Genomic DNA, 25,518 nt, shown 5'->3' on the forward strand with positions numbered 1-25,518 from the left:
TTAAAATTAGCCAATTTTATTCAAATACTGTTAGATGGAACACATAATTACCCTTCTCAAAAAAGTTACATATTTATGTGCTTTTCAATCAAATGAAAACTGATTTTCCCCCCTCTGCAGAAGTATTTCAATAGAAGCCAGAGTCTTGAGTAGCCCAGTTCGGTGCCTAAAAAATAAATAAATAAGTAAGGATTAGTAGAAAAGAAATTACTATATGTCTGTTGGCTACTGAAATTTATGAGAAGTGATTAAAAAAATTATAATACTGATATATGGCTATGAAGTGGGAACATTGTTAATTAGTGAAGGATACCTTATAAGTTCAAAGCAAGTGTTGATATAGCAGAAATACATGCTGTAATTAAGTTGTACAACCTGAGTCCCCCAAGCTAGTAGTTTCAAAAGGGAAAAAGTTCTAGAAGATTCTAAAATAAAATTTGGCAGCTATATTTTAAAAGAAAATAACACCATGTAAGTTTCACACAACTTCCCTTTAACGGAATAAACTAATGCACCACTGCTTGTCCAACTTCCATCAATATTTCAGCCAAGCAGTGAGGAAGCCGAATAAAACTTTTAATATTTTGTAAGTTCTTTTAACATGTGATTTGGTGGGTTTTTTGTTTTAAGTATGTATGGCTGGGTCCTTAGTGGACCTCAAAGTCATCCACTTTACCCTATTATTCTCCCTCACAGAGCTTCCCGTATTGTAAGGTGGACAGAGGCAAAACCAGATGATCTTGCCAACTTATTTTCACTGGTTCCACTTAAACCTCTGGCTGACCTTATTATATTCTCTAGTACTACATGAAATGGGTTTAACAGTTTGGGTTTTGCAGAACTCCTCCTTCATGTTTCAGTCTTAAGCATCATGCATTCTTCTCTCAACACTATATAGACAGCTACAGATAATTTTTTTCAAGTGGTTGTACTTGAAAAGTAATACAACTACTTTATTAAAGGTCACCCTTCAAAATCAGCTCTATTCAGGTGATGAAGGAGACCATTTGATTCTCTGCTTCCTCAAATGATGACAAACACCCTGCTACACAACAAAAAAGGAATACCTAGTTATGAGGAGAGAGGTCTGAACACCACAAGAATCACTGTCTGATGCTCAGCATTAAGAAAATAAACCTTTTCCAATTTAATTCTTAGTGTGAGAACTAGAAGTAGGTACATCCGATGAATTAAGGAACAGGTTAAGAATTATACTTAAATATATCTCACAAAAAAAGATAGCAGGAATTCAGAAAAACCTAACTTATACCAACCTCAGATCTACCACTCTGATTCAATTTCTTCTCAATGTTCATAGCCAACATTTGACTACGAAAAGACAGGCTTTTGGTCTTTTCAATCACTTGTTGGTAAGGTGAAACTGCATTGTTGCCCATGACTACATGGCCCTAAAACACAGGAAAGATACAGCAAATTTAACAATCATTCAGAACACACATGCCTTTAATTTGATGCTCTGCTTTCAGAGCTTTCACAAATCACCTTATGCACAGGATTGAAACGGAGTAAATGAAGTCCACTACGCTTTATAAACAAAGAAAAAAACGCACAAACCAGCAGAAATTTTAATTTGCTGTTCCCGAATAAGGCAAAAGAAACTTAATGAAAAATTCAACCAATTCACTTGGATCCATCTATACAGTCTTACCAGCTTTGAATCCAATTTGGCATCTAATCGTGCATTTCGAATTAGATTGACAATCCATCTTTCCGCTTCTTCAGGAGTCATATTTAGTTTATCTGCCAACATACTAAGAGATAACAGACTTATCAAAAGATGAAATAGAATCCCTCTGATGTTAGTAAACATGACTACCAACTATGGAATACAAGGTAAACCAACACAAAATTTGGCACAGCCCTACACTTACATTCAATAAATATCACAAGTCTGGGAAGCATATTTTTGTTTGACCAAAATGACTTTAAAGCTTACATACATGCACTCCTGCACATCTCTCACCCCCGCTGCTTTACACTGGGATATTGTGAGTAAGGAATTCACACTCTGAAAGTATATACTTACTCATTCTAACTACATCTTCAACTTAAATCTTGACCTGCACAATTTTTATATATTCCTATTAAACCTTGCCTACATGAACATTCTTTGCAAAATTGTCTATTAAGTAATTCACCACAACATAAAACAGCAACCATTATTATAAACAGAACAACTGAATTGCTTTTATTCTTATTTAAATGCAGCTAATCACAAAAATTTAGACTAATTAGTCCAGGAGAGTGTGTCTCAGTAGCTCGTTGAGCAATAAACTTCACCCTGAAGTTTCAGGAACAAGAGCCATGAGACAGAGTTTGGCATAGAAGATGTGACAGATATACTATGCTCAAACTTGCAATTTCAAGGAGGGATGGTGGGGGAGGACAGAGAAAGGAAAACTCCTAATGAAACAAGCACTCTTGTACAGGAATAATTCCTTCTGATGGCGTTTCCCGTGGCTTTCCAGCCAGCTCCTTTAGCTTCCTGCTGGCAGTTGGCTCATACAGGACATCTGTAATACTCATTCTTCCATCAGCTTTGAGACTAAGGTAACAAACATGAGGTAAAGGCTAGAGACATGACCAAAAAGCCATCTGGCTACACCAAGTTGCACAAGACGTCAGCTTCTCACCATTTTACAGGATCTTGCTTAAAGGTATTTTTCTCCACCTGAGTCATTTCCCTCTTGACGATTATTAGTGTCAAGCAAATATTTTATAATATATCAGTTATTAGCTCATCCACCTAGCTAGATTATTTATACAGTCTCCTTTACACAGTCTTCTCTCCTATATGTTCTTGATCTCTCACCCTTCTCCCAACTATAAAGTAAACTCCATTTTTGTCACAGACAAACATTAAGTGAGATGAATAGGAACAAAAACCAAAGTAACTTAAAATACTGGACTCACACTGAACTCACTGCATTGAAATGACACAATGGGCAAAGTATCTGGAGTTTCACAAAACGAGGGGAAGTAAAATCCAACCACAGTTGCTACTGGTCCACTAGAACTGTTAATCTGTGGTTAAATTAGCAACTGTAGAGAGTTAAGGCAGCAAGAGAATAAAAGACATCAGGGACATAAATTTTTCTGGAATTATCGGTCATCTAGGCAGAACATTACAGATATTTCAATAGTAGGAAGCTACAAATTGCTTTACTACTTTTGAATCAGTGATGTTAAGCACCTGACTTGAAACTAAATAAATTCTGAACCACAAGAACATGGGGGGGGGGGGGGAGAAGGGAATTCTCATATTTCTCTTTTAGAAGCATCAACAGGATTCAGATAAAGTAACTCCTCCTCCAGATGACCGAAAGATTACTGTCACTACACTGGGGATTAACTGATGCTAAAGTAACAACTATCTTTTAGTGAAATAAAGATATCTGTATTAAAAAACCTAAAACTTCATCACACCTTTGATGCAAAAGATGACCTTATTCCAGCACTTGTGGCAACTGGATTCCATTTTAGGGTCTCCTTGCAGGCTACACTGAAGCAGCCAGCAGCTTCCCTGGTAAAGCAATGCATACTGCCAAAAAAGTATTCTCCATCCTTCCAGAGCAAACGTACTGAAGATCAATCCTGATTACAATTATGTAGCAAACATTATTCTCCCCCTGCACTGTTAAAATAGGTATCTAATACTCTCAAGAGATACAAACAACAGCTTAGCCCCATACATGTTTACTAGTTCAAGTAATAGTGACACATTCAGGTTTACAAAGACATATTAAACACCATTAATATTAAGGAACAGAAGCAGGAAAAGTTGTATTTTAGATTACCATTTTTTACAAAGATCCCCACTACAATCAAATAAAAAATAGTGAATTATAAAGAAATAATTTTATTCATATTTAAAGACTACTGTCTAACATTTCAAGTTACAGGTGATTTCAAAGGGTAGTTTCCCAATAGTGGTTTCAAAAACAGTTCTTTAGATTATTTCTGTTCCTCTGTTTTATAAGAAGATTCACTTGTTTGGGTCATGCTAGGGCAAATTTAAGCTTTCCTTTGCTTAAAAGGCAAGTTCATATATGAATATGTGTGGAATTCAGTAAACAAGCCTATCTTGTACTGCACACAGAAGAAAAATATATAGAAAAAGAATGAAGCTTATTCCGCTCTTCAATTAAATACAGGCATATCAAACTAACGAAAACACATTCCAAATTCATTTAATCTCTTACTCCCTATTAAACATGATATTTCAAACAGTAAACTAACTGCAGGATTATTTGAGACGTACAAATTTTAAGTTATGACTGATAAAGCAACTACGTCCTTTGGAAAAGTGTCAGCTGCCTAACAGATGCAAGTAGTTAAAAAAACATTAAATGAGCCATCTATTTTCCATTTAACATAAGGAATAGCAGATTTCCCGCTAATTGCTTTCAAATTTGTTCTGAATAGTCAAACAGTACTTATCAAGCACTGTGGTACAACCAACTAGTCTTCAACTCCAGGAATAGCAGTGGAAATCGCTTGTGGACAAAGAAATGCAAGAACTATGCTTCAGTCAAACATTTAATTAAAAGCATTTCAGCTGGCTAATTTCTTCAAAAACAAGTCTGAAATGCACTAAGAAATACTTATGCACCCCACTTAATAAGCCCAAATCCAACAATTGTCACAGCTTGTGCAGAAATTTAAGGCTTATGTCCATCATTTAAAACACAATGACCTACTGAAAGGAATCTCGTTACTGATGATTGATTCCACATGGAATTACCTGAAGTGATACATGGTAGGAATATCCATGTCAATCTGAAATATACATCTCAAAGTCTATCACCTACTTCAGAACACACCATAATGCTTATAAATATAGGTAGCAGTGTCTATTTTATGAATCACACATAACAAGGAGAGCCAACTACAATATTTTCTATCATGCCTGAAGTTGAAATACCACATACGGCACAAAAAATATGAACAGTAAAATAAGTAATAAACACTAAATAAATGACAACCACCTACCAGAAACCTTGATTTGTTAAATAAAGTTGCTATTTTGCTGTAATGAATCACTGGTATGTTACCCACAGTTTATCAGTATCTTTTGATAGTTTCAATAGAGAGACTTGAAGCATACTTAAGTACCTCCTCTGGACTCTCTGCTCATTGACTGGAGCCAGATCACAGAAGCAGACTTCTTAGAAAGACATATAGTCTTTAACTAAAGAAGCTTAAACATTCAGTTTTGTTGAAAACTTGTGCTTGAATATGTGCAGTATTCACAGTACTACAACTCATTTGTAGGAAATAGCAAGACACTATAGGATTTTATATTCCCTAGGAACTCATCCCTAAGATAACTTCATTCACGTTTTTTCTTCCAAATACTTACTCAAATCCCTAAGTGTGCAGTACTCTGCTTAAAGTGATTATTTTAGATAAAGTATTAGCCCCCTTATAAAAATGAAGTATGAAAAAGTTTTGTTCACAGTATCTAGTTCAGTTTACTGTTATGACTATACTTAAAACTCAACACACCACAACTGATTAAAATGCTCAAATTCACTGTTCGCCTTTACATTGAAGTCACTGACTATTTTAAGTTGATACACAGGATAAAAAAAATATTTTCCAAATGCACTGAAGACAAATGCATCACCCAGTGAACAGAGATTAAAAGTAGTAAGTTTCTTTGTCCTTTCTCCAACTATACTTATCCATGGAAAAAAGCAATCCTTTCAATAAGCTTGCAGAACTAAGACAATTTTCTCTCAAGTCCTTTTCTTTTGAAATCAAGCAGCGTTAAATCGCTTCCTCAGAGGACCAGATGCACACATTTGCTCTGGATGTGAGCTGGTAACAAGACTCCATTGAACTTGATCGATTTAACAGCCTTGGTTTCTGCTGCGTCAAGGATCTCTGCACTGTTCTCTACCATTGAGATTTTTATAGCATTCTGAGTTTTTCACTTCCCTTTTTTTCCTTTTTAATTTAAAGGATGTGGAAATATGGGGAACAGGGGCAAAGGCCAAGTGGAAAGGGATCTCAAGCATGCAAAACAACATGCTTAGTTTGTACAACAGAGGCATCAGAGCTGATCCATTTGAAAAGTCTGCTTTTACAAAATTAATCTGAGTAAATGACAGACATTCTTGCTAACAACAACATCATTTTCTTGCAGCTGCATCACTTATTTTGTGCCACAGGGAATAATATCTATTGTTTTCTATTTAATTAATGAAAAATGCAATACAATTCTAATATTTTTAAAAGAACATACCAATAAGACAGACATGGGTATCTGTATCTACCAAATACAAACAAATTTAAGCAAATTTGCAATTTGTATTTACTTAATACTACCATTCTGTATCAGTATGTATGGAATTGAGCTCCAAATTAAGACACCTGGACTTCGGTAACACTGGGTATGAAAGTTCCCATTAAATCCAGTAGAGATCTAACTTGACACCATGATAAAGTTTTAGCTTGAAAGCACTGTTTGTTTGGGGGGCTGAGGGTGGTAGAGAGGGGTTGCTTTAAAGTTAACCACAAGAATTCAACTTACAGTACAACAAACAGAGTATATCACATTAGAGCTATAAAACTAAAAGACAACTATCCAGTTAGATTTTAGTTAATGATTTTTATTTTATCTGATGACTATTTTACTACTAAAGTTTATACTGTTCATCAAACTGTCACCCATGACTGATTTTTCCGAACTGCCATATTAGGAAGTTATCTTACCCAATGCTGATGCACTGATGGATGCGACAAAAAGTCTCAAATATAAAGAGACGGGCATTCTCAATGAAGTCCTCAAGGCATGCCACTAAGAAGAAATCATTCACAAGCACCTGCAAGTGTAATGAGAACGGGAACACTGAGAACAAACATGGAAGTAGTGATTTACTGGTAGACAAAAAGTTAGTAAGCAAGACCAGCGAGCAGTTCATTTAAACACAGTTCTTGGTATATTCCAAGATGTGGAGAAAAAGCTACAGATTTAGCACAGTTTTCATTGTTCTGCAGCTTGCTAAATTAAAATTGCATGCTAACATGATCACTGGGGTCCGACTCAAGAACAGAACAAGGTCTACTGCTGTCATAGTTCTACTGAAGATCCCTCCAACATATAAAATTTACCTCCCCGCTCACATTGTAGGATTCTTCTCTCACTCTGCAATTTGATCCGCATTCTCCTTACCATGCAAACCAGCTTACTTAGTAGTGAAAGTGTGCCTATAAAGTTCAGATTACAGGACCACCAGCCCCATACAGTGAAGATAAGCCTTCTGATTTACCCAATTAGGTGACTAATACTAATCACAGGAAAGCCAAACCAGAGGCTAAACACTGAACATTAGTACCAATTCTATTAGAAATACTAACTTTTACACTAGTCAACTCAAGTGTTAGGTATCTTCAACTGTTCATAGTAGAGTAACTAACAGTTTTCCAAGAATATGTATTTAACTGCCCTAATGTTATTTCGCATTACTTTCCACCACTACAATTCTAGGATGCAGTATCTTGCAGAACAAGAGGCAAACCCAAGCTTTTTTTCAAGCACTTCTTAAAGACTAATGAAAAGCTGAAGTTCAGCCAAATGCATGATTACCTATTCACTTCTTGTTCTAGAATTGCTTAAATATAATTTTAAAGCTATATCCTTACCCATAAGCTGTGTTTAAGTGTTACAAAATGAGTTGTCAAATAAAAAAACCCTACACCCATGAATTAAAGCTCATCAGAAAACATTGAAGTAGTGTTTGATTCAATTGCCAAACAAATTAGCTGGCCATTGTGAATTTTAGAGATCTTTACTTAAAGTAAGAAAAGTCTTAGAAATGTTATAAACCTTACTGTTTCACACTCTCTCAGCTTCTTCTGTGCACCATCGAAATCAAAATTAACATACAAGCATTCCACAAACTCTGTGATAGGGTCCCTGTATGTGTAGGACTCCTGTCAAAAAAATTAGGAACAATATTAGAAATCAAGGAAACTCAAATATTCCTTATATTCTTCAAACAAAATTTAATACTGGAAAAAAGTCCATACCTTAAAAAAATATATTTATTAAGTTAAACTTCCCAATTCCTCTTATAAAAGCTGTATAAACGTGCTTCCCCCCACCTCCTGCAACAGTCTGGTTGAACAACCAGAAGTGTAGTTTCACCTTCAGCATTTAGTGCTGCAATCCTTGGCTTAGAAAAATATCAGAGACTACAGCTGGTTCTGTATCAAACCTCCAAATTTCTTAAAATACGCTCAAACAGACAGTCTTCCTAAATTCTGATTTCCAAGACTAGTCCAACACCAAATCCTTCATACTTCAAATTGAATCATCATTCCATTTACATGGGCAACATAGCTAACACAAATAACGCTACTTTCTATATTAAAAAGTACTTGAATTTATTTCGGCATTACAGGAATTACTCAACTTTCTCAACCACAAGGCAGGAACAACACTAGAGATATATATATATATCTCTGTGTTAACTAAGACATAAACATCCTCCAATTTGTCTCTAATGCACATTTTAAGACAACTCCGTATCTGTCAATATCTGCTTTAGCATACAATATTATCAACAGATTAAGGGAATTACTACGAGATTTTTTTTTTCCTGGATCAAAGTTATGTTTCCTTCCCTAAAGAACTGTATTTACAGTCTCAGTATTTAGGTTTAAAATTCAGTTTTTAGGTAAAGGTTTTTTACATCAAAAGTGTACTTATTAGCCATGTAATTAACATCCACTACGTAAAACAGTCTTGGATCTAGCACATTTTAAATTTAATAGAGATGAACAAACTGCTTACCTATCAGTTCAGTACTTGCAAAGGTATTGCAATCAGCCTACCACATAACATTTGACAAGTCACTTCATTCAATGCTTTGTTTTTCCTATGTAGAAAAGTTGCTAGTTATCCTGTCTGATCTGCTTTCAAATCTATAAAAACCTCCACCATTTCATGTTTTAATATAATGAACCATACAGAGTAGAAGAGTACTAAGAAACAAATCCCTTGTCAGGTATTTTAAAACCAAAGCCAGAGTTGGTATTTTCAAAAGGAACACCCTAGTGATCCTTTTTTATTCATACCAATTGTACAAGATAAAACAAAAGCAAGAAAAGTTGTAATACGTTACTTTAAATATTAGAAGTACATATTACATGAGAAGTTCAATGCTAAAACCAGGTTTTAGCTTAAGATAAAAGATGAGTTAACACTTCAAGTAGTTTATAGCTTCTTATACTACTACTTTTGTGAACACTAATACTTAAAAACAGATTAAGATATGCTTAAAATTTGATCTTTGCATTGATAGTGCTTTGCATAGGTAGTTACATCAATGCTTGACATGGATACAATTGATTGCTAGCCTGTAATAACTGCACTGTCGCATATATATCATAATTTATTATTCACAATATATGTTATTATCATGAAGAGTGTTTGAAGCATGATGGCTTGTATACAAGTTGCAGGGCAATTTCAGATAATCTTTGCCATAACCCCACCCCCCTGACTGCTATCAAGCACAATTCTTTTATTGCTCTTGTCCATGTCTACATCCTCATATAACCGTGGCAACAGAAGCATTTTCAAGAAGATGCACATGAACACAAAACAATGAACGCAGTTCAGTGGTTTTGAAATGCAAACAGGATCCCTTTTTCATACAACAATCCCTTGTAGGGATGGCTGAAAAAGAAGACTCAGATCCAAAGCTGTTTCACCTATCTTGCTGAATTTTCTGCATTTAATCATACAGAAAGAAAAGCAAAATTGAGTGCATATTCTATTTTGCTCATTAACATGAAAGGAGGAAAAAAAAATTATTCTTGTCCTCCCACTGATTGACATGCATTCTAGTTCACAGTGAAAAGTTAGTTCAATGAGAGGAAGTGAGCACCAAAATATGTAAGTAGAAGTCCTAAGCCAGGCACACTATTAGAAGAAGTTATTACGAAGTCTCAGTAAAAAAGGACAGAAAATATCTGATATTTCAGTCCTTACCTGCTGAATAACCTTGACTAGATCTTTCAGCACTTGTCTACGTTTTCGAACATCCTTATTTGTTATGACTGCAGTAGTCAGATACCTGAGGATATGTGGGCACATTGTCTGAATTGCATTGAGATACCTAGAAAGAAAAAAATACATTAAAGCTCAGATAATGCAATTTTGCATCAACAGTATTCATGAAAAATAGCTTATGCATCTTTTGTGCAATACAATACCAGGGCTTATGACTGACCATTTATTCAAATATAGAAGGATGATTTATTTTTGTTAACCTTGTGATCATGTTTTTGGGACAGGGGAGGAGGGAGGGAAGGAAGGAGAAGAGAAGGCAGCAGTGCGCTAGGGAAAGAAGGGGCTAGCCCTGCAAAAGAACAGTCCATATGCTAAGTTCAGGTCAGCTACAAAGATTTCACAAGAGGGGTTTGCATGGGCGCACAAAACCACAGGAAGTCCTTTTTCATATTGTCATCCAAGCCTAAACTTTCCTGTTCAACTGTTCAATAAATTAGCCCATATTTGCAAGTGAGAAGTATAAATTAAAATTAAAAACCAAACCAACACATACACTATGAAACAAAAGGGAGGCAAAAAAGCCGACTATAAGTTACCAGCCTACTGGGATCATCATGCAAAAAATTCAGCTCCTTTTCTTTAGTACTATTGTCCTATTCTAACACATTACCTCCAACCAGGTCCTAGAAGGGGAGCAAAACTTGTAACTGATTTCTCAGTGTTAAGCTGTTCTAGACCCCTAGATCTACGTATAAGAAGCCAGTCCTCTCGCAAATGGCTATAGTGTTTCCATTTTCATTTTTATTCTCAGATTTTCCTCAAGAAACCTTCTTAAATAGATTTTGTAAACTAAAAATAGATCAGTATGTTCCCCTACAGCCCTAAAAGATGTGGTAGGAGTTGGTAATCTAGCAAAACTAGTTATTCTGTCCTGTCGTCATCCCTCCCAAGCACCAGGAAAAAAAGCCAGTTCTTCCTACTTCACCACCCCTTCTCCTTGAAGGGGAAGTATAACCATGATGAAAAGCAGATTATACACAAAAATTCAAATAAAAGACTTGAAAAAAATATTCAAAGCGTTAATATCATTAGAACTTCTGAAACAGCTTCGGGCTGAAAAGTGTTCAAAAAGCTTGCATATTCATCATCTGCCTTCATTTTAAGATCCCAACACAGCACAAGACAACTTACTGTGGTTGATAGAGGAAAAGGTCAATGATATTGTCTCTCCCTTTAGGATGATTAAAAAACACAAACAAAGACCAGTGGATAAGCCATGTTCTTTGCTGAAGAGACTGCAGCGGAGAGCTGACAGACTAAAAGAAAACATAACATTGGTTTAAGTCAAATAAAACACAGAAAGCTTGCATGAATACCAGTGCATGGAAACATGTAATTGTTCAAAAATCTGTGATTTTCCACAGGCTCCTTTTAGCTGTTATTACTCTAAGGCTGATCAGCTTTTTAACCTGTCATCTGTTAAAGATAAATCTGCTGAAAGTTATAACCAAGATTAAGTTTTCCAGTACTATATTCCAAATTGTTTGGCAAAATTTGTATTCTGTTATGGCAAGAGCATAAACTTTAGTTCTCTAAAGACCACCATACTAACTTAAGTTATTACTTCCCTCTTTAATCCTGAATTTTGTTTCTTGTATTCCCTCTTCAGATGTGATTTGAGGAACTACTTGGTTTCTCTGGCTTTTCAGTTTTTCTTCCATACACTCGCAGACAATGATGAAATACCATAATCATTTTCAGCCAAGAAATAAGAATGTAACTATCTTCATTTAAACCAGCTGATAATGCACAAATAAGGATTCCGCTCTAAGTACCTGTATTAGCTCCAAATTTCAGCAGCACTTCAAACAGATTGCAAAGCAACATATTGAAAATTAACTGACATAGTAAATAATAATCACTCCAAAAAACATAACAACTACTATGATTCTAACCTAAAAAAAAATCTTGGAGTCTAATGAGTAAGTCAAATTTAATAGCCTATTATAACCATATCAGTTTATAAAGATCAGAAGATTAGAGAAGAAAATTTGTTAACATTACTTATCTGCCACTAAAGAACAATTCTGGGGGGGGTCGGGGAGGGGAACCCAAACCAAAACACAACCCCCTTTTTCAAGATCTGGTTCAGGAGAGTAAAACTCTCACATTTCACATATGGCCATTGAAGCCCCGTGAGCAGAGAGAAAGACTGAGAGGTCCTTAATCACCTCAGTTGCTCTGAATTAGTACTGCAGCCCCACTCTTTTCCTTCATGTTCTTGATGCTCATCTGAACCGAGGACCTGGTGAGGAAGCCAAATTGGCTGAAACCCATTTCCAAAACCAAGCTGTCTTGCATTTTCTGTCCAAAGTGTTACTTTCATGTGAAAAGAGTACAGTTTAGTTACATGCATTTTATTCTTTACAGAAGATGAATAGTACAACTATCCAAAATTTAAGCAGCAGTTTCACATAGTGATACTTTGCCCTCAAACTCATCCTTGAGACTAGTTTTTTTTGTTTATTGGAAATACCTTGAAAGTTCTCAGCTGCATTTTCAAATGTAGTAAGAGGGAAGCAAGTAATTTGAAAAAGGAAGCGTCACTATTTCTTCACAAGCACCCTTCAACTCTCCCACTATTTTAAGAAAGTATCTAGTGAAAAGGTGGTAAACTACTAAACAAGACTGTGAGTGATTCATAATAAAACTCGAATGCTAACATCTCTAACCTTACTAACGTGACCAAGGTCCTACTTACATTATTATCTATTGTCTCCTTTAGTCTTGTGAGATCTTCCATGGCTGCGTCCCAATTCTGCATCAGAATTTCAGATGCCAGTTTTCCCCACAGAGAACTCAAAGCATTTCTGTCTGTTGCTGGAACCTATTTTCAACAACAGCAAAGTCATACTCTTAGTATTAATTCTTTTAATTATTATTTACTTGAAAAAAGAAGAAAAATAATTTCTGGCAGTATTTTTAATTTACAAGGTATCAAATTTGCATGGACCTATCTTTCCAAAATTAAGTACTTTTTAAAAAAAAAACCAGTTTAAGTACATGTCCTGGTTTCACCTAGGATAGAGTTAATTTTCTTCCTAGTAGCAGGCATAGTGCTCTGTTCTGGATTTAGGATGAGAAGAATGTTGATAACACACTGATGTTTTAGTTGTTGCTAAGTACTGCTTATGCTAGTCAAGGACTTTTCAGCTTCCCATGCTCTGCCAGGTGCACAAGAAACTGGAAGGGGGCACAGCCAGGACAGCTGACCCAAACTGACCAAAGGGCTATTCCATGGTCCATGGAATTCCAGGGGTATTCCATGACCACATGATATCATGCTCAGTATATAAATGGGGGGGAGTTGGCCATGGTGGGCAGCAATCACTGCTCAGGAACTGTCTAGGTATCGGTCAGCGGGTGGTGAACAATTGCATTGTGCATGACTTGCTTTGTATATTATTATTACTGTTGTTATTATATTGTTGTTATTTTTATTTTACTTTATTTCAATTAAGCTGTTCTTATCTCAACCCAGGAGTGTTTCTCACTCTTACTCTTCCGATTCTCTCCCCCATCCCACCAGGGCAGGGGAAGTGAACGAGTGGCTGCGCGGTGCTTAAATTGCTGGCTGGGGTTAAACCAGAACAGTACAGAAGAAAAAATGGCAGTAAAGTTTCTGAAGTAGAAACTAGAAAATGCCACCAAAGAAAGATAAAGTTCCATAATGCTGCAGTTTAAGTAAAAAAAACAAACCAAAAACAATTAAGTGGCTGAGCACCAGATGACACACTGGTTCCAATTTTTTTTTTTAACCATATAAAAATGCTTCTGAACTACTAAAACAAGGTTACTACAAAGGAGGTTCCTAAAGAACTCATGACAGTAGGTAACCACCTTAAAAGCTAGTATTCAGAGTTCTTTCTGCTAATGCTGTGCCAAAAAAGCATACTTCTTACAGAAATGTCCAGTAAAACTGCAACTTTGCAGTTGTGAATCTATTTCCTGGAAGGGTAGTCCTAAGGTCAAGCTGCATTAGTTTTATACAGGAATGAATTACACTAGGTCATTCACAGTGTCACATTCTATTCTCAGATCAGTTACAATAGTTCTTTCATAGGTTATGTTTCATCATACAGAACTTTAAACAAATCTTCTCCCATCAGAATTAGTAACAAAAGTCCTGTACCAAGCCATTACCAGCACAAAAAACCTGTACTCCACTTTTTGAAATTAGTTATTTGACATATAAGAACATAATGCTAAGCCCAGAATTAAAGCACGCAGAATTAAGGACAGCTGCTCACTAACCTACATACTTTACTTTTACTTCCCCTCTCAGTACATGGAATGTACCTATAACACTGAAAGTCAGCTTATCATCAACATTTAAACTAAGAAATCAACTCATTCCTACTTTAAACCCTATTCTAATTAAAGATACATTTCCCAATTTTGCTTCTTTTTAATTATAGTCTATTACAGGAATTATTGTTATTTACTCCAGCAATATTTCAGAAAGTTAGGACATTTTTAGATGGGACCAGAAATTAGACAGCAAGAAAGAAACCTCAACATACTAGCCACTACATATTTTCAGCAATCACTCCACATATCCACGAGATACACAGTTTAGAAGTCATTATCTTCCAGGCAACCAAGGTGCCAATTTAGCAGATACTTTTAGTTGCGGAGGTTCACACACACTGTACTGGTTCCACATCACGTACTTACAGTTAGCTATGCACAATAACTGCCTTTAGATACTGCAACTGTTCTAGCTACAGTATCTGGATTTTCAAGCACTTAGCTTAAATTTCCTCTTGTTAGTAAAATGGTACATGCACTGACCACCAACAATAAATTTACTGTGTTGAGATTCTTACCAGACACTAAATCTTCATTCTCAAAATTCACTCCCACAATTAACAAATGATATGAATTAACAAATGATAGGAACATGAAAAAAGTTCCTTCAGAGACAATGGATCTGGTTCTACAGTTCTCATTTAAGCTGTTTACATTTCCTAGGCAGACGACGTATACTCTTAAATCCATCACAAAATTCAAGAGAAGACAGATGAGAGTTCAGATAAGAAGTTGGCAGTTCACTATTACCACCAACTGCGTTCAATCCACCTGCAAGCTTTTCACTACTGTTGATTACATCTGTGCACAAAACCAAGTATTCATTTTGCTGAGGTTTTGTTTGGGTTTGGTTTTTTTTTTTAATATTTTTTCTAGGATACCTTTACAGTGAGGAAATAAGTAGTATTCAGTAATTAAATATTACCACAAGACCTACAAATTTAAAGGACAGTTCTGAATCCAGCATGAAAACAACAGAATTACTGGATAATTTTCAGTGATGATTATTAACAATTATTTTCAACTTTTCTTTGGTACACAGTAATTGTCTCAAAAAAGCTCAAAAGTATTATATTTTACAAATTAACACAGACAATGTACTGGTCTAAGTATTTCATTAAAAAAAATAAGAAGAACCCAAACCAAAACCCAAACCAAACTAACCAACCACAAAACAAAGCCCAAAACCAACACACACCCAAAACTTACCAGAACCCTAAAGAAGTAGAGATATTCTGCAGCTCCTGAGTAATTACCACATTCATACTGGAATTTTGCATACCTGTAGAGTGTATCTAGGTACTCCTGCCTAAACTGAAAAGGAACACAAAAAAAGCTTTTCTTCACTAGGAAAAAAAAAAACATGCTGTTACAAGCCAATTTGAACAGTTAAAGTAACCTTTGAAGTCTTTAGGCTCTTCGAAAGACATTGCACACAGGAAAGACAATAGAAAACTGTTATACTCTTAATCCATGCCACTGAATTAAAGATTATACCAATACTGGAAAAAAAGGTGAAATTCTGGAGTACAAAATAAAGCACACATCTTAGTTACAAGGATGCAGTTAACATCAAGTTCCAGCTTTTTTTTTTTTTAATAAAAATGAAAAATTCAAAGGCATTCAAATAAAATATGTTAGCATTACGAATTCTGCCTGTTAGCTACATTGACATGAGACAGGCCAAAATGCTAGTCCATGATTGCTCAAAGCTGTTGGCTGTGAGGGAGTTTGGGTGTAGATATTTAGAACTGAATTCAAACAGATATAAGAATTAAAACACTTACACCATGCTTCTCAGCTAAATAGTCAAACAGCATCCGACCATCCCTATAATAAAAAGATAAAAACTGTTTTTACAAAACAAACTGATTGTCACCATGCAACATGCTATGCAACACAACCTTTAGCTGTTATAAGTAAAATACCCAAAGAGTATAAATTTGAAGTGATACTCCTCCACCTGTTGCGCAAAAGCAACTGCAGAAATAGCAAGCCAACTATTCCTGAAGTGTCATGAAGAAGTTTTTTAAACTTACTATGATTTTAAATAAAGAATGCCACCTCCAACAATAACTAGAGTTAAGAAAGGGCAGGAATTGTTTTGAATTTGATGGAATCCTTAGCTTTCAGTACGAAAGTTAAATTCTGACTTAAGAGCTCTTCCCACACTCATGTTCTAATTCCACAGCAGTTACTCTAGCCAAGCAGTTTGAATTTAACAGGACACAGGGAAAAAAGGCAAAGACTAAAGGAAAATAGCATTTAGAAAGCAAACATATCCCACTGCTAGCACTGGGACACAGTGGTTAGTAAGAATACCTCTAACACAGCAAATGCCTGCACAATGCAAAAGCTATAAAAAAAAATAATCATACTTAAGTAAGCTCTAAACATTTAATTCACACATGATCACATTTCTGAAGTTTTTTTTAATTCAACATAAATAATAAAAAGGACAAGCAGTATTATCTAGATCACAGGAAAGTTCGAGCCTCCAGTAGGCAAGCATGAAATTATCTACTACCAACAAGTCTCATGCTAATGACCACAGGACTTTAGATACTTATTTTTGAACACTAGTTAACTTAGTGAATCATTTTTTTATCCAGTCTCTGCCATGGATCCTGACCAGCTCTTAGAGTGAAATTTTAGTACACCAGCTTTTCAGTGCAGTAAGAATTCCATTCAAATTCTGCTGCAGTCATCCGGCAACAAGAACCACAGTTGAATTCATATACATAGCTGAATTCATATTCACGTTTTCAATTTGGCACTCTGTATGGACTGCCTTTCTACAATACAGAAAGAATTAATGGCTTTTCTTCTATTCTCCAGCCCCCCACTCTCCTGGGCACGCTTCTATACCTGTAGCTACCGTCCACTTCATCTCTTCTATACATTCACACTTCAACCAATCATGTGGTAAAGCCAACATGGACAATTCACGGAACTATTGTATTTGACAGAACATGTACCCAATATTTAAATGAAAAGGAGAGCATTAATCTATAAATTCCTCTTGGGACAAAGATACAGTAAAAGTGTATGCAGTGGAAAGTTTCCTCATTTACTCCAAAATCAGCTGACTGCAAAGCTGTGAGTTTGTTTAATTAGAACATATGGTATAAGATTCTACAGGGAAATGGCACATTGCCAAGGTAGCCAAAAATGACAATCCCCAGTAATACTTGTGGAAGCAATGAAATAATCTCACGGATTTCTTCTGGTGGAACATCCTTCAAGGATGAGGAATACTGACTATTGCTCTATAATTTTAGAAGTCAATGTACTCCAACAGCTGCACAGAAAAGCGAAATGTTTTGGCTTATTCTTGAAAGAAATACCACTTGCAAAGTCTCCTTGACACATCACCTACCATTTCCCAAACTTTGATGTTCCAAACAGCATTGCCATGCATCAAAAGCAGTGATCTAAAGCCCTGACAATATGCTGCTTGAAATTTGATAGAGATTCCAAATCACCAGCAGAAACTCACAAAAAATCAAATAATCAAAAGGTTTTTTCTGCTATCTAAAGCACACTACTCAGGTCTAGACAGACTGACAGCTTTCAGCCTGATTCTCCCCACTACTGTATAACCTCAACAATCTGGATTAGAACTTCTGTCGAGCCAATAACCACGATCAGTATTTCTCCGCTGCAAAGTTTTCAGACATTTTAAAAACAAAAGTGATGTACCAGTTTTGAAACAAAACTTGCTGCATATGAGTAGTAGGGCTAATATTTCATAGTATTAGGCAAGTTATATTCCATGCATTTTTTGATTCTATCTCTTGCTTCCAAACAGGGTGTTTCCAATTTGAAATAAGTACTACTTGACCTCCAATTCACAGAAGTTGGTCAGTAACAGAAAACATTTCCCAACTAATTATAGTACTTAGAATTGCAACAAGGTAATTTTTTTCTAGGCCAAACTATTATAAAAACTAGCTAAAGGCAAAGCAAGAGTTGAACAAGATCCCTATATATGGATCAAAAGTTCAATTAGATTTGAATAGAGTTGTGATAGTGTCAGGAAGTCTTTTCCTTAAAATTAAGATAGTCCCAGTTAGTAACTTCAAGGCAGTTAACTAATGGCAATCAGGCCTTTCACTTTCAAAGCTGTACTTCCAAAAGCTGTCAAGCGGCTCCTGGCTTTGCGTAACCAGTCATAAGCAACTGTAATTCCTTTTCTTAATATAATTATCTAACATAAATAATCATGCTGAAATCAGATACAAAGGTGCCTTACTTATCCTAACAATGCTTTTTACAACAAAAGCTTAAGTACATTCTAGTGATAACAGAACGGAAAAATAGAAGCTTTTTCCTGAAGTGGTGGAACGCTAACAGATTTCCTTATTTCTACTGACATCTTGTTTCATGTGTGCACTGAGACCCAATACATCGCATCTCACCATTTCTGCACTGACCAAGTTCTAAATTTAGACTACCACAAATTTTGAAAACAATGGGCAGAGTGGAGAAAACATAGGCCAAGAGGGTTGATTAGGTTTTTCAGCAAGTTGGGCGAAGAGGGGAAAGGAAAAAAGGATAATCTGCATTTGACACAAGTTGTAAATACTAATCAAATTCCTCCCCCCTTCAGGGACCCATTTTCTCCAGGGAGGTTGTTGTTTTACACCTCATCTGCAGACTAGAAAAAAAGAGTTTGTCCATTCCATGTTTTTCTAAGAAAACTCCAGAAGCAATGTTACAGTCTTCCACATCAGTAGATGCATAAAGCTTGCCAACAATAAATCCAAGTACAGGCTTCACCTTCAAATTCAAGTCGAGCCATAGGTGCTCTATCTGATGTGGTATGCCCTATTGGAAATCTTAGAGCAGGTAAGGCTGAAGGGATCTAATTAATTTCCCAGCGCTGGTTAGACACATTTACAACAGTAATAACAATGCTTCCTATGTAAAGCCAACAAGCAGTAATTCACACTAAACACACCCCTCTGATGAATTTGCACAGTTACTTCCTCAATGACTACAGCTGAACTCTTTCCTACAGGGCCCAATTCAGGCTTAACCATAAGAAAACTCTCATAGTCCTCACCTGAATGACTGTGACTTGTCCCAAGTTGATTCATGAACATTAAGAGTGACAGAGATGCCTTATGCACAGCAGGTAAAAGCACTGAAGAGAGTAAATTGTGTCCAGCAATTTCAATTATCTGACCACAAGCGCTACTTAAATATTGGCTGGAAATAAAAATGTCTTTCTTTACAGTTGCTACACAGAAAGCATGAATGCTTTATGAATATCATCAACACCGAAGAGGTACCAACAAGCCATCCTGAGAAATTGTGTTAGAAATTACCTAGTGGACTGCATTTGCCTTGTAGTCTCTGGATCCTCAAACATCTTGACAATAGGTTCAGTTTCAGCTTGAAGCTGCTTCAGCTGTGCAACAACAGTTGTTCTCTTCTCACGCAAAGCTAAACACACAAAAGAGATTTTAATATAATGCCTTAAGTTTTTACAGAAGCCAACCTGTAATTACATGGTGCTGACAGCACATTTGAACACATCTTCTCAATTCCGACCTCACTTGTCCTCTCAGTCAAGTCACAAAACCAGAGGTATCTAACAATTCATTAACTTAATAAAAAACTTCTAAAATTCGGTTCCCTTCCTCCTGTGTGGAGTTCTAATCAAGCCACTAAAGAGCAAGTATAGCTGCAGCACAGCCTGTATTAGGCAAGGAATCTTCAGGCTTCCACTAAGGGAGAAACACCCTTCTAAGTAAGTTCACTTATTTCAAATAAGCTTGGAAAAAAGTAAACAGTGGTATGATACCAGTAAGATTGATCTTCCTTTAACTGATCAGGTTCTGAAAGCACATTTTTAGAATATTTAACTGAAAATTGACAGGAAGAATTTAAAACAGCTTGATCCACAAAATTATGCTCTGGAAGACTATGTATGCCCAATTAGAACATTAAACCTTTTATGAAAAATGGTTAGGAAATAGAACTAACAGCTTTAAAGTGATTATTGTACACAGACCCAAACTTCCACACCAAATGCTACCAGTGCAATAAAATAAACATTTAAATAAAATTCAGAAAAGCCTATATGCTTAAAAAAACCAAACCCCAAAAGCCATCACACCTAAAGAAAAAATAGTAGCACCCTGATGCTGGCTATATGAGCCAAGAAACATATGGGATCAGAGAAGCCAAGACCAAATCCCAGGAGAGAACAGTATGCAGGAAACCGTGAAAGCGAGTCACACACCAGGACGCTCAATGCCACAGTGAACCTACTAGACACTTCTTTCGTGATTTGACTACTTATATATTAGTAAAGGAGGTCCAAAGTGGCTAACACCATAATGGTGACCCAACCTAAATCTGAGAATGACTTGCCTGATAAGAAGTGTTCCAATAAGGAGAAATTATCTCCAACTTCAGATGAATCTTGAGATTATAAAAGAGGAAGGGGAAACAGATGAAAGAAAAACCATTCAGTTGACTTACTAAGAGTATGAAAATGTTTTCCTGGGACATCTCCTGGCTGTGTCATTATAAGTTGATCTCATGGAAGACATGGCAAAAACAACTATAAGTTGTGCAGGGGTATTTCTAAGTATAACAGCGTAAGTGAACTTAGCTTTGAGTACTTAAAACAGTGAGGTCTTAACAAAAAAAAAGTCAACATAGAATTCTAATGAAGCCAGCGATTCCACAAAGAAAGAGAACCTCTCTGCACATATCTTCATGCATCAATGCTTACCAGAATGTAACACATACCAGAAAGATCTCAGAGTACGTTAAGACCTTTTCATAGAAAACTGTACAAACAAGCACCCTGAACAACTGACTCCATGTTAAAGCATCACCTCTGCTTATGTTAATTTTGTACTGTTGAATAAAAGCCACAGATCAAACAACAGTTAAGTCATCATATAAAAAAAAAATCCTGCCAAACTGACAACTTAAAATCTTAGAGATGTTTGAAAAGAATGTAAGAAAAACATCACAAGTGTAGAAATTGTCGGACTATATGAAGGCAGAGCTCTCCTGGTGACCAAATTCATTCAACTTCCTTGCAGCTATAGCCTTATGAAATTACACACTTAGCAACCAGCTTAAACAAGTAGCTGTAATCAGAATATCAAAGACCTTAGACTAGTTACTTCTTGAAAGTGTGCTAGGATTACTATTTCTTGTGCTGTTTACTACTACAGCATTTTACTACTTATTTACTACTGATAACTAATATTCTTCAACAGTTTAGAAAGACTGGAGCAAGGAAAGAAAAAGGAAAAGCTATTCAGTTTTGAGATTTTTACAGCCCAGAGACAGTCTTTTTCAGTGAGCAGAATTGATAAGTAACCTAAAGGTGAAGCTGCCGTTACAACTGTTTCTTAGATAACAAATAATGAGAACCAAACATTTTCAGTTTTGTAATCAGTCCCATGCATCATTGCATATACACCCATAAACATCATCATCTAATGCTTGCATATCAAAGATTTGGTCAAAACATTGAATCCAACATCCATAAGTTTATCAGTTCTCTTCATGTATTTCCAAATAGGCTAACTGCCAACTCTGCAGTTTAAAGAGCCTGAAAAGAGTAAGAACCAGAGGCAGAAGAACAGCCAGATCAGATCTTGTACCTGACCATGCAAAAGCACCCCAGTCTCTTCCTCCTAAGCTGCAGGCAAGGCAGACTGTAGTCCCGCTAGTGTAGAAAAAGGTGAGGAATTCCACAAAGTGAAAAAAAGATGGAGAAATAGGAAGAACGTGTACATTCAAAGACTGGGGTCAGGAAGGAAAAAACCCACAAAAAGAAACCACCAAAACAAAAACCAACCCAGAAGAAAGAAACAACAACAGGGGAAAAAAAACCCACCAAACAGAAAACCGATGAAGGATAGAAATTAGAGAAAACAAGATATTCTAATTCTCTCCCCCTCCCCAAATGCTCCTCAGGAAGACTGAAATTCAAGAAGTAAACAGGAAAGTTTCCAAAATCATGGAGAACATACAGATTAAATTTCATATTCCTTATGATAGTATTAATTATAATCAATTTTCTTCTAGAGAAACAGCAATTTGTATGTGGACAGAAGTGAGGAAAGCATCAATTTTCAAAAACATCTGTATCTCCGCAAAGTCTAAAAATCAACCATGGACAGATGGATTAATGGACTGACTTACAATGGAAATCTAGCCTTAGTATACCGGATGTTTTAAAGAAAAAGTTTAGTGACCCCAAGTCATTGCGCAATAGTGTTTAATTTGACAGATGAAAAATAAGTGCAACTCTACTAGGCTATACTTTTAAAGTGCTAGAAATTACTAAGTCAGAATTGAAATACTTCAGACATCGCTCAAAGACTAAGTTCCTGATAGACCAACCCACCCAAACTTCCCAGGCTTAGACGACTCTGTGTTTGTTTGTTTCGGTATTGCAGATCCTTTCATTAAGGCCAAAGTTAAACAGTATTCTAGTTTTGGAGTGCAACATGCAAATTACCACTAGCTATTTATTATTTTACATACAAAGGTTGTAAAAGAAATTTTCCTTCTAAATGAGCAGCTTACCATGTGGAATTTCATCGGAATAAAGATTTTTGTACACATCCATAGCAAAATCCACCATGTTAGTATCACTAAGGAGATCCAGTTTTCCTTGGAGTAGCTCTTTTTCATTGTATATCTGAAATAGGAATTATTAACAGATTTTCTTAAATACTATTAAATAGTTTCCAATTCATATTATGTAGTTACCTTTATGGTAAAACATGGCAAGATACCAGCAATTTCCTGCTATTTATGAACGCAGGAACTTTAAAAACTAGTTAGAAGAAAAGTAACATTTTAGATTACTATTCCTGTTAAGGGAATAGTAATCCGTATTACAATTCATGGAAAAAATCCAACGTGAAAAATCTCTGAAAATTATATATATATTTATATATGTATAAACATACACATATATTAAAAAACCAAAACCTTGGTCAGATTTTTCTTTCAAAGTAGTGAATACTTCCCATAAAATAACATGCTGAACAGTGCAGACTTGTCAAATAATTTCACTTGGATCTCAAAAGATACACTCTAGATCAAACTTATAATTTAATTACAGCACAGATTAATCTAAAATATGTTGTTAGGTCTATAGCATAAGAGCAAATTTAGTTTAGCTTGTGTAATTGGATGGTGTTCTTTTGAACTTGTCAAAGTGGTTTTTAAAGTTCCTACCCCATAATTTAGCTATGAGTTATAAACTGCTGTCAGGTCTTCAAGATGTAGGTGGAGGCCTAAACTAGAGTACACCTCAAAAACACATGTGCATGAAGGCTGTATTACAATTCACCACGCCACATTTATGGACATCTCAGATACAGAACCTGCAAAAGTTTAATTTGGCTCTGAATATAATGTTGTTCAAGATTAACACTACAGTAATAACTCTGTTTAATTAACTTGAGCTGATTTAAAAATGTCAAAATACTAAAATGCCCCCAAGATGACAGACATCAAGCAAAGTCCATACACTAGACATGAAAACTGGTTAGGTCAAGTTGTCTCAGCATATGCATGCTTAAGTGGTTCATTTCTGAAGCCTAAAATAGTATCTATTTTAAATTCAAAGCTTATATAGTTTTACACGTTTTGTTTCCATTTTACAATGGATCAGACGAGTGCTTCAGACAGTTTAGACTGATGAGGTTAGCCTAAAGTATCTCCAGCATTACAGGGTTCTTTAGAGTAATATAAAAATATATATAAAAAGGCCAACATGGGACAGCACTGAAAGGGACTTACACTCGGTTGAAACGTAAATCGTGATGACAACGGTTTTAAACTAAGTGGATTAGCAACACTGTCTCCCCCGACGCAGGCCCAGAGACCGCCCTGCAACTCCGCGGCCGAGGGGCAGCGCAGGGCAAGGGCCGCAGGGCTCAGCGGGGCTGCCTCACGCTCTCGGAGAGCCGGCAGAAAACGAACGGCGGCTGTGAGGGAGAGCTTTCGCCTTCCCCTCCCCCGAACAGCGGGAAGGGAAAGAGACTACGCCAAACCCGAGGAAGGGGAAAGAGGAGTCCCCCGCTGCCTCGCAAGCGAGCGGCCCGGCGAGCTGCGCTGCGGGAGGAGCGGCTCCCCCCGGCCTCCTCTCGGCCCTGCTCTCCCTCCCTCGCGGGAAGGCCCACACGCCTCGCCCTCTCCCCGCGCGGTGCAGAAGCCCCGAGCTCCTCCCTGCGGAAGCGAGCTCCGAGGCGCCTCACGGGCAGGGCCCACGCCGCGCAGCGCCTGACGAAGGGGACGGCCACGGCGCGCCCAGGCCCGCCAGAGGCACCGGCGGCACCGCCTGTCGCTTCTCCGCTCCCCCAGCCCCGGGACACCACGAACCTCCTTGACGGAGAGGAACTCCAGCAGAGGGAAGACCAAGTGCCGGTCCAAGAAGTGCGCGATCTTGGTGGTCAGGTCGTACTCCGCCATCTTGGCGACGGAAAAGAAAGGGGAGAGGCGGGGCCCCGCGGCGCGCGGGGAGGCAGCGGGCGGCCGCGGCTCTTATGGGCTGTGCGCCTGCGCGGAGCCTGCGCCTGCGCCTGCGCCTGCGCCGTGCCGCCCGCCCCGGCCGGAGCCGGAGAGGCGGCGGGGCGGGGCGGGGCGGGGGCGGCTGCGAGGGCTGGGCGGGGACGGGACGGCGATGGGGCTGCCGCCGCGGCAAGGAGCTTGAGGCTTCTGCCGTGTCGGTGTGGAGGCAAAGGCCGAGCTGAATCCTGGGCTGGCTTCCGCTCACTTTGCTTGAGGCGGCTGTAGGGCCCGGCCGGGTGCGCGGTGTGGTGGGGCCGGGGCCCTGTGGGGGTGAGGCGGGGCCCTGCCTGCGCCCACAGCGCTGCCTGTGCCTCGGGCTGGGTGAAGGCGCTCGTACAGCGCGTTACTAAGTGCTCGGAGACAGTTTGTCTCTTGTGGTGGGGTCAACTTAATAGATCTTGATTTCTGAAGCGGTGATTTTCTCCTAAAAGCATTCTAGAGTAGCTCTGAGGTGTGAGTCCAGCCCCATCACTTTGTGCTCGATGTGAGAGCTTGACTTGATTTAATCTGGTAAAGAGGAACTGGAAGGG

The 25,518-nt window shown here is 37.4% G+C and overlaps 1 protein-coding gene across 1 annotated transcript; it reads right to left on the reverse strand.

The window, feature by feature from the left end:
- Nucleotides 1–24,934, reverse strand: EIF3E (eukaryotic translation initiation factor 3 subunit E). The gene is made up of 13 exons (XM_075704690.1): nt 24,800–24,934; nt 22,991–23,105; nt 19,753–19,870; nt 16,207–16,249; nt 15,629–15,733; nt 12,810–12,935; nt 11,240–11,364; nt 10,028–10,154; nt 7,861–7,962; nt 6,742–6,851; nt 1,670–1,772; nt 1,275–1,409; nt 1–166 (listed from the first exon to the last, which is right to left on the reverse strand). Exons 1-13 carry the CDS (start codon nt 24,887–24,889, stop codon nt 128–130), a joined length of 1,338 nt encoding a protein of 445 aa, XP_075560805.1. The 5' UTR covers nt 24,890–24,934; the 3' UTR covers nt 1–127.
- Between the last annotated feature and the right edge of the window lie 584 nt (nt 24,935–25,518).

Source organism: Pelecanus crispus, chromosome 2 (assembly GCF_030463565.1).
Source record: "Pelecanus crispus isolate bPelCri1 chromosome 2, bPelCri1.pri, whole genome shotgun sequence".
Lineage (NCBI taxonomy): Eukaryota > Metazoa > Chordata > Aves > Pelecaniformes > Pelecanidae > Pelecanus > Pelecanus crispus.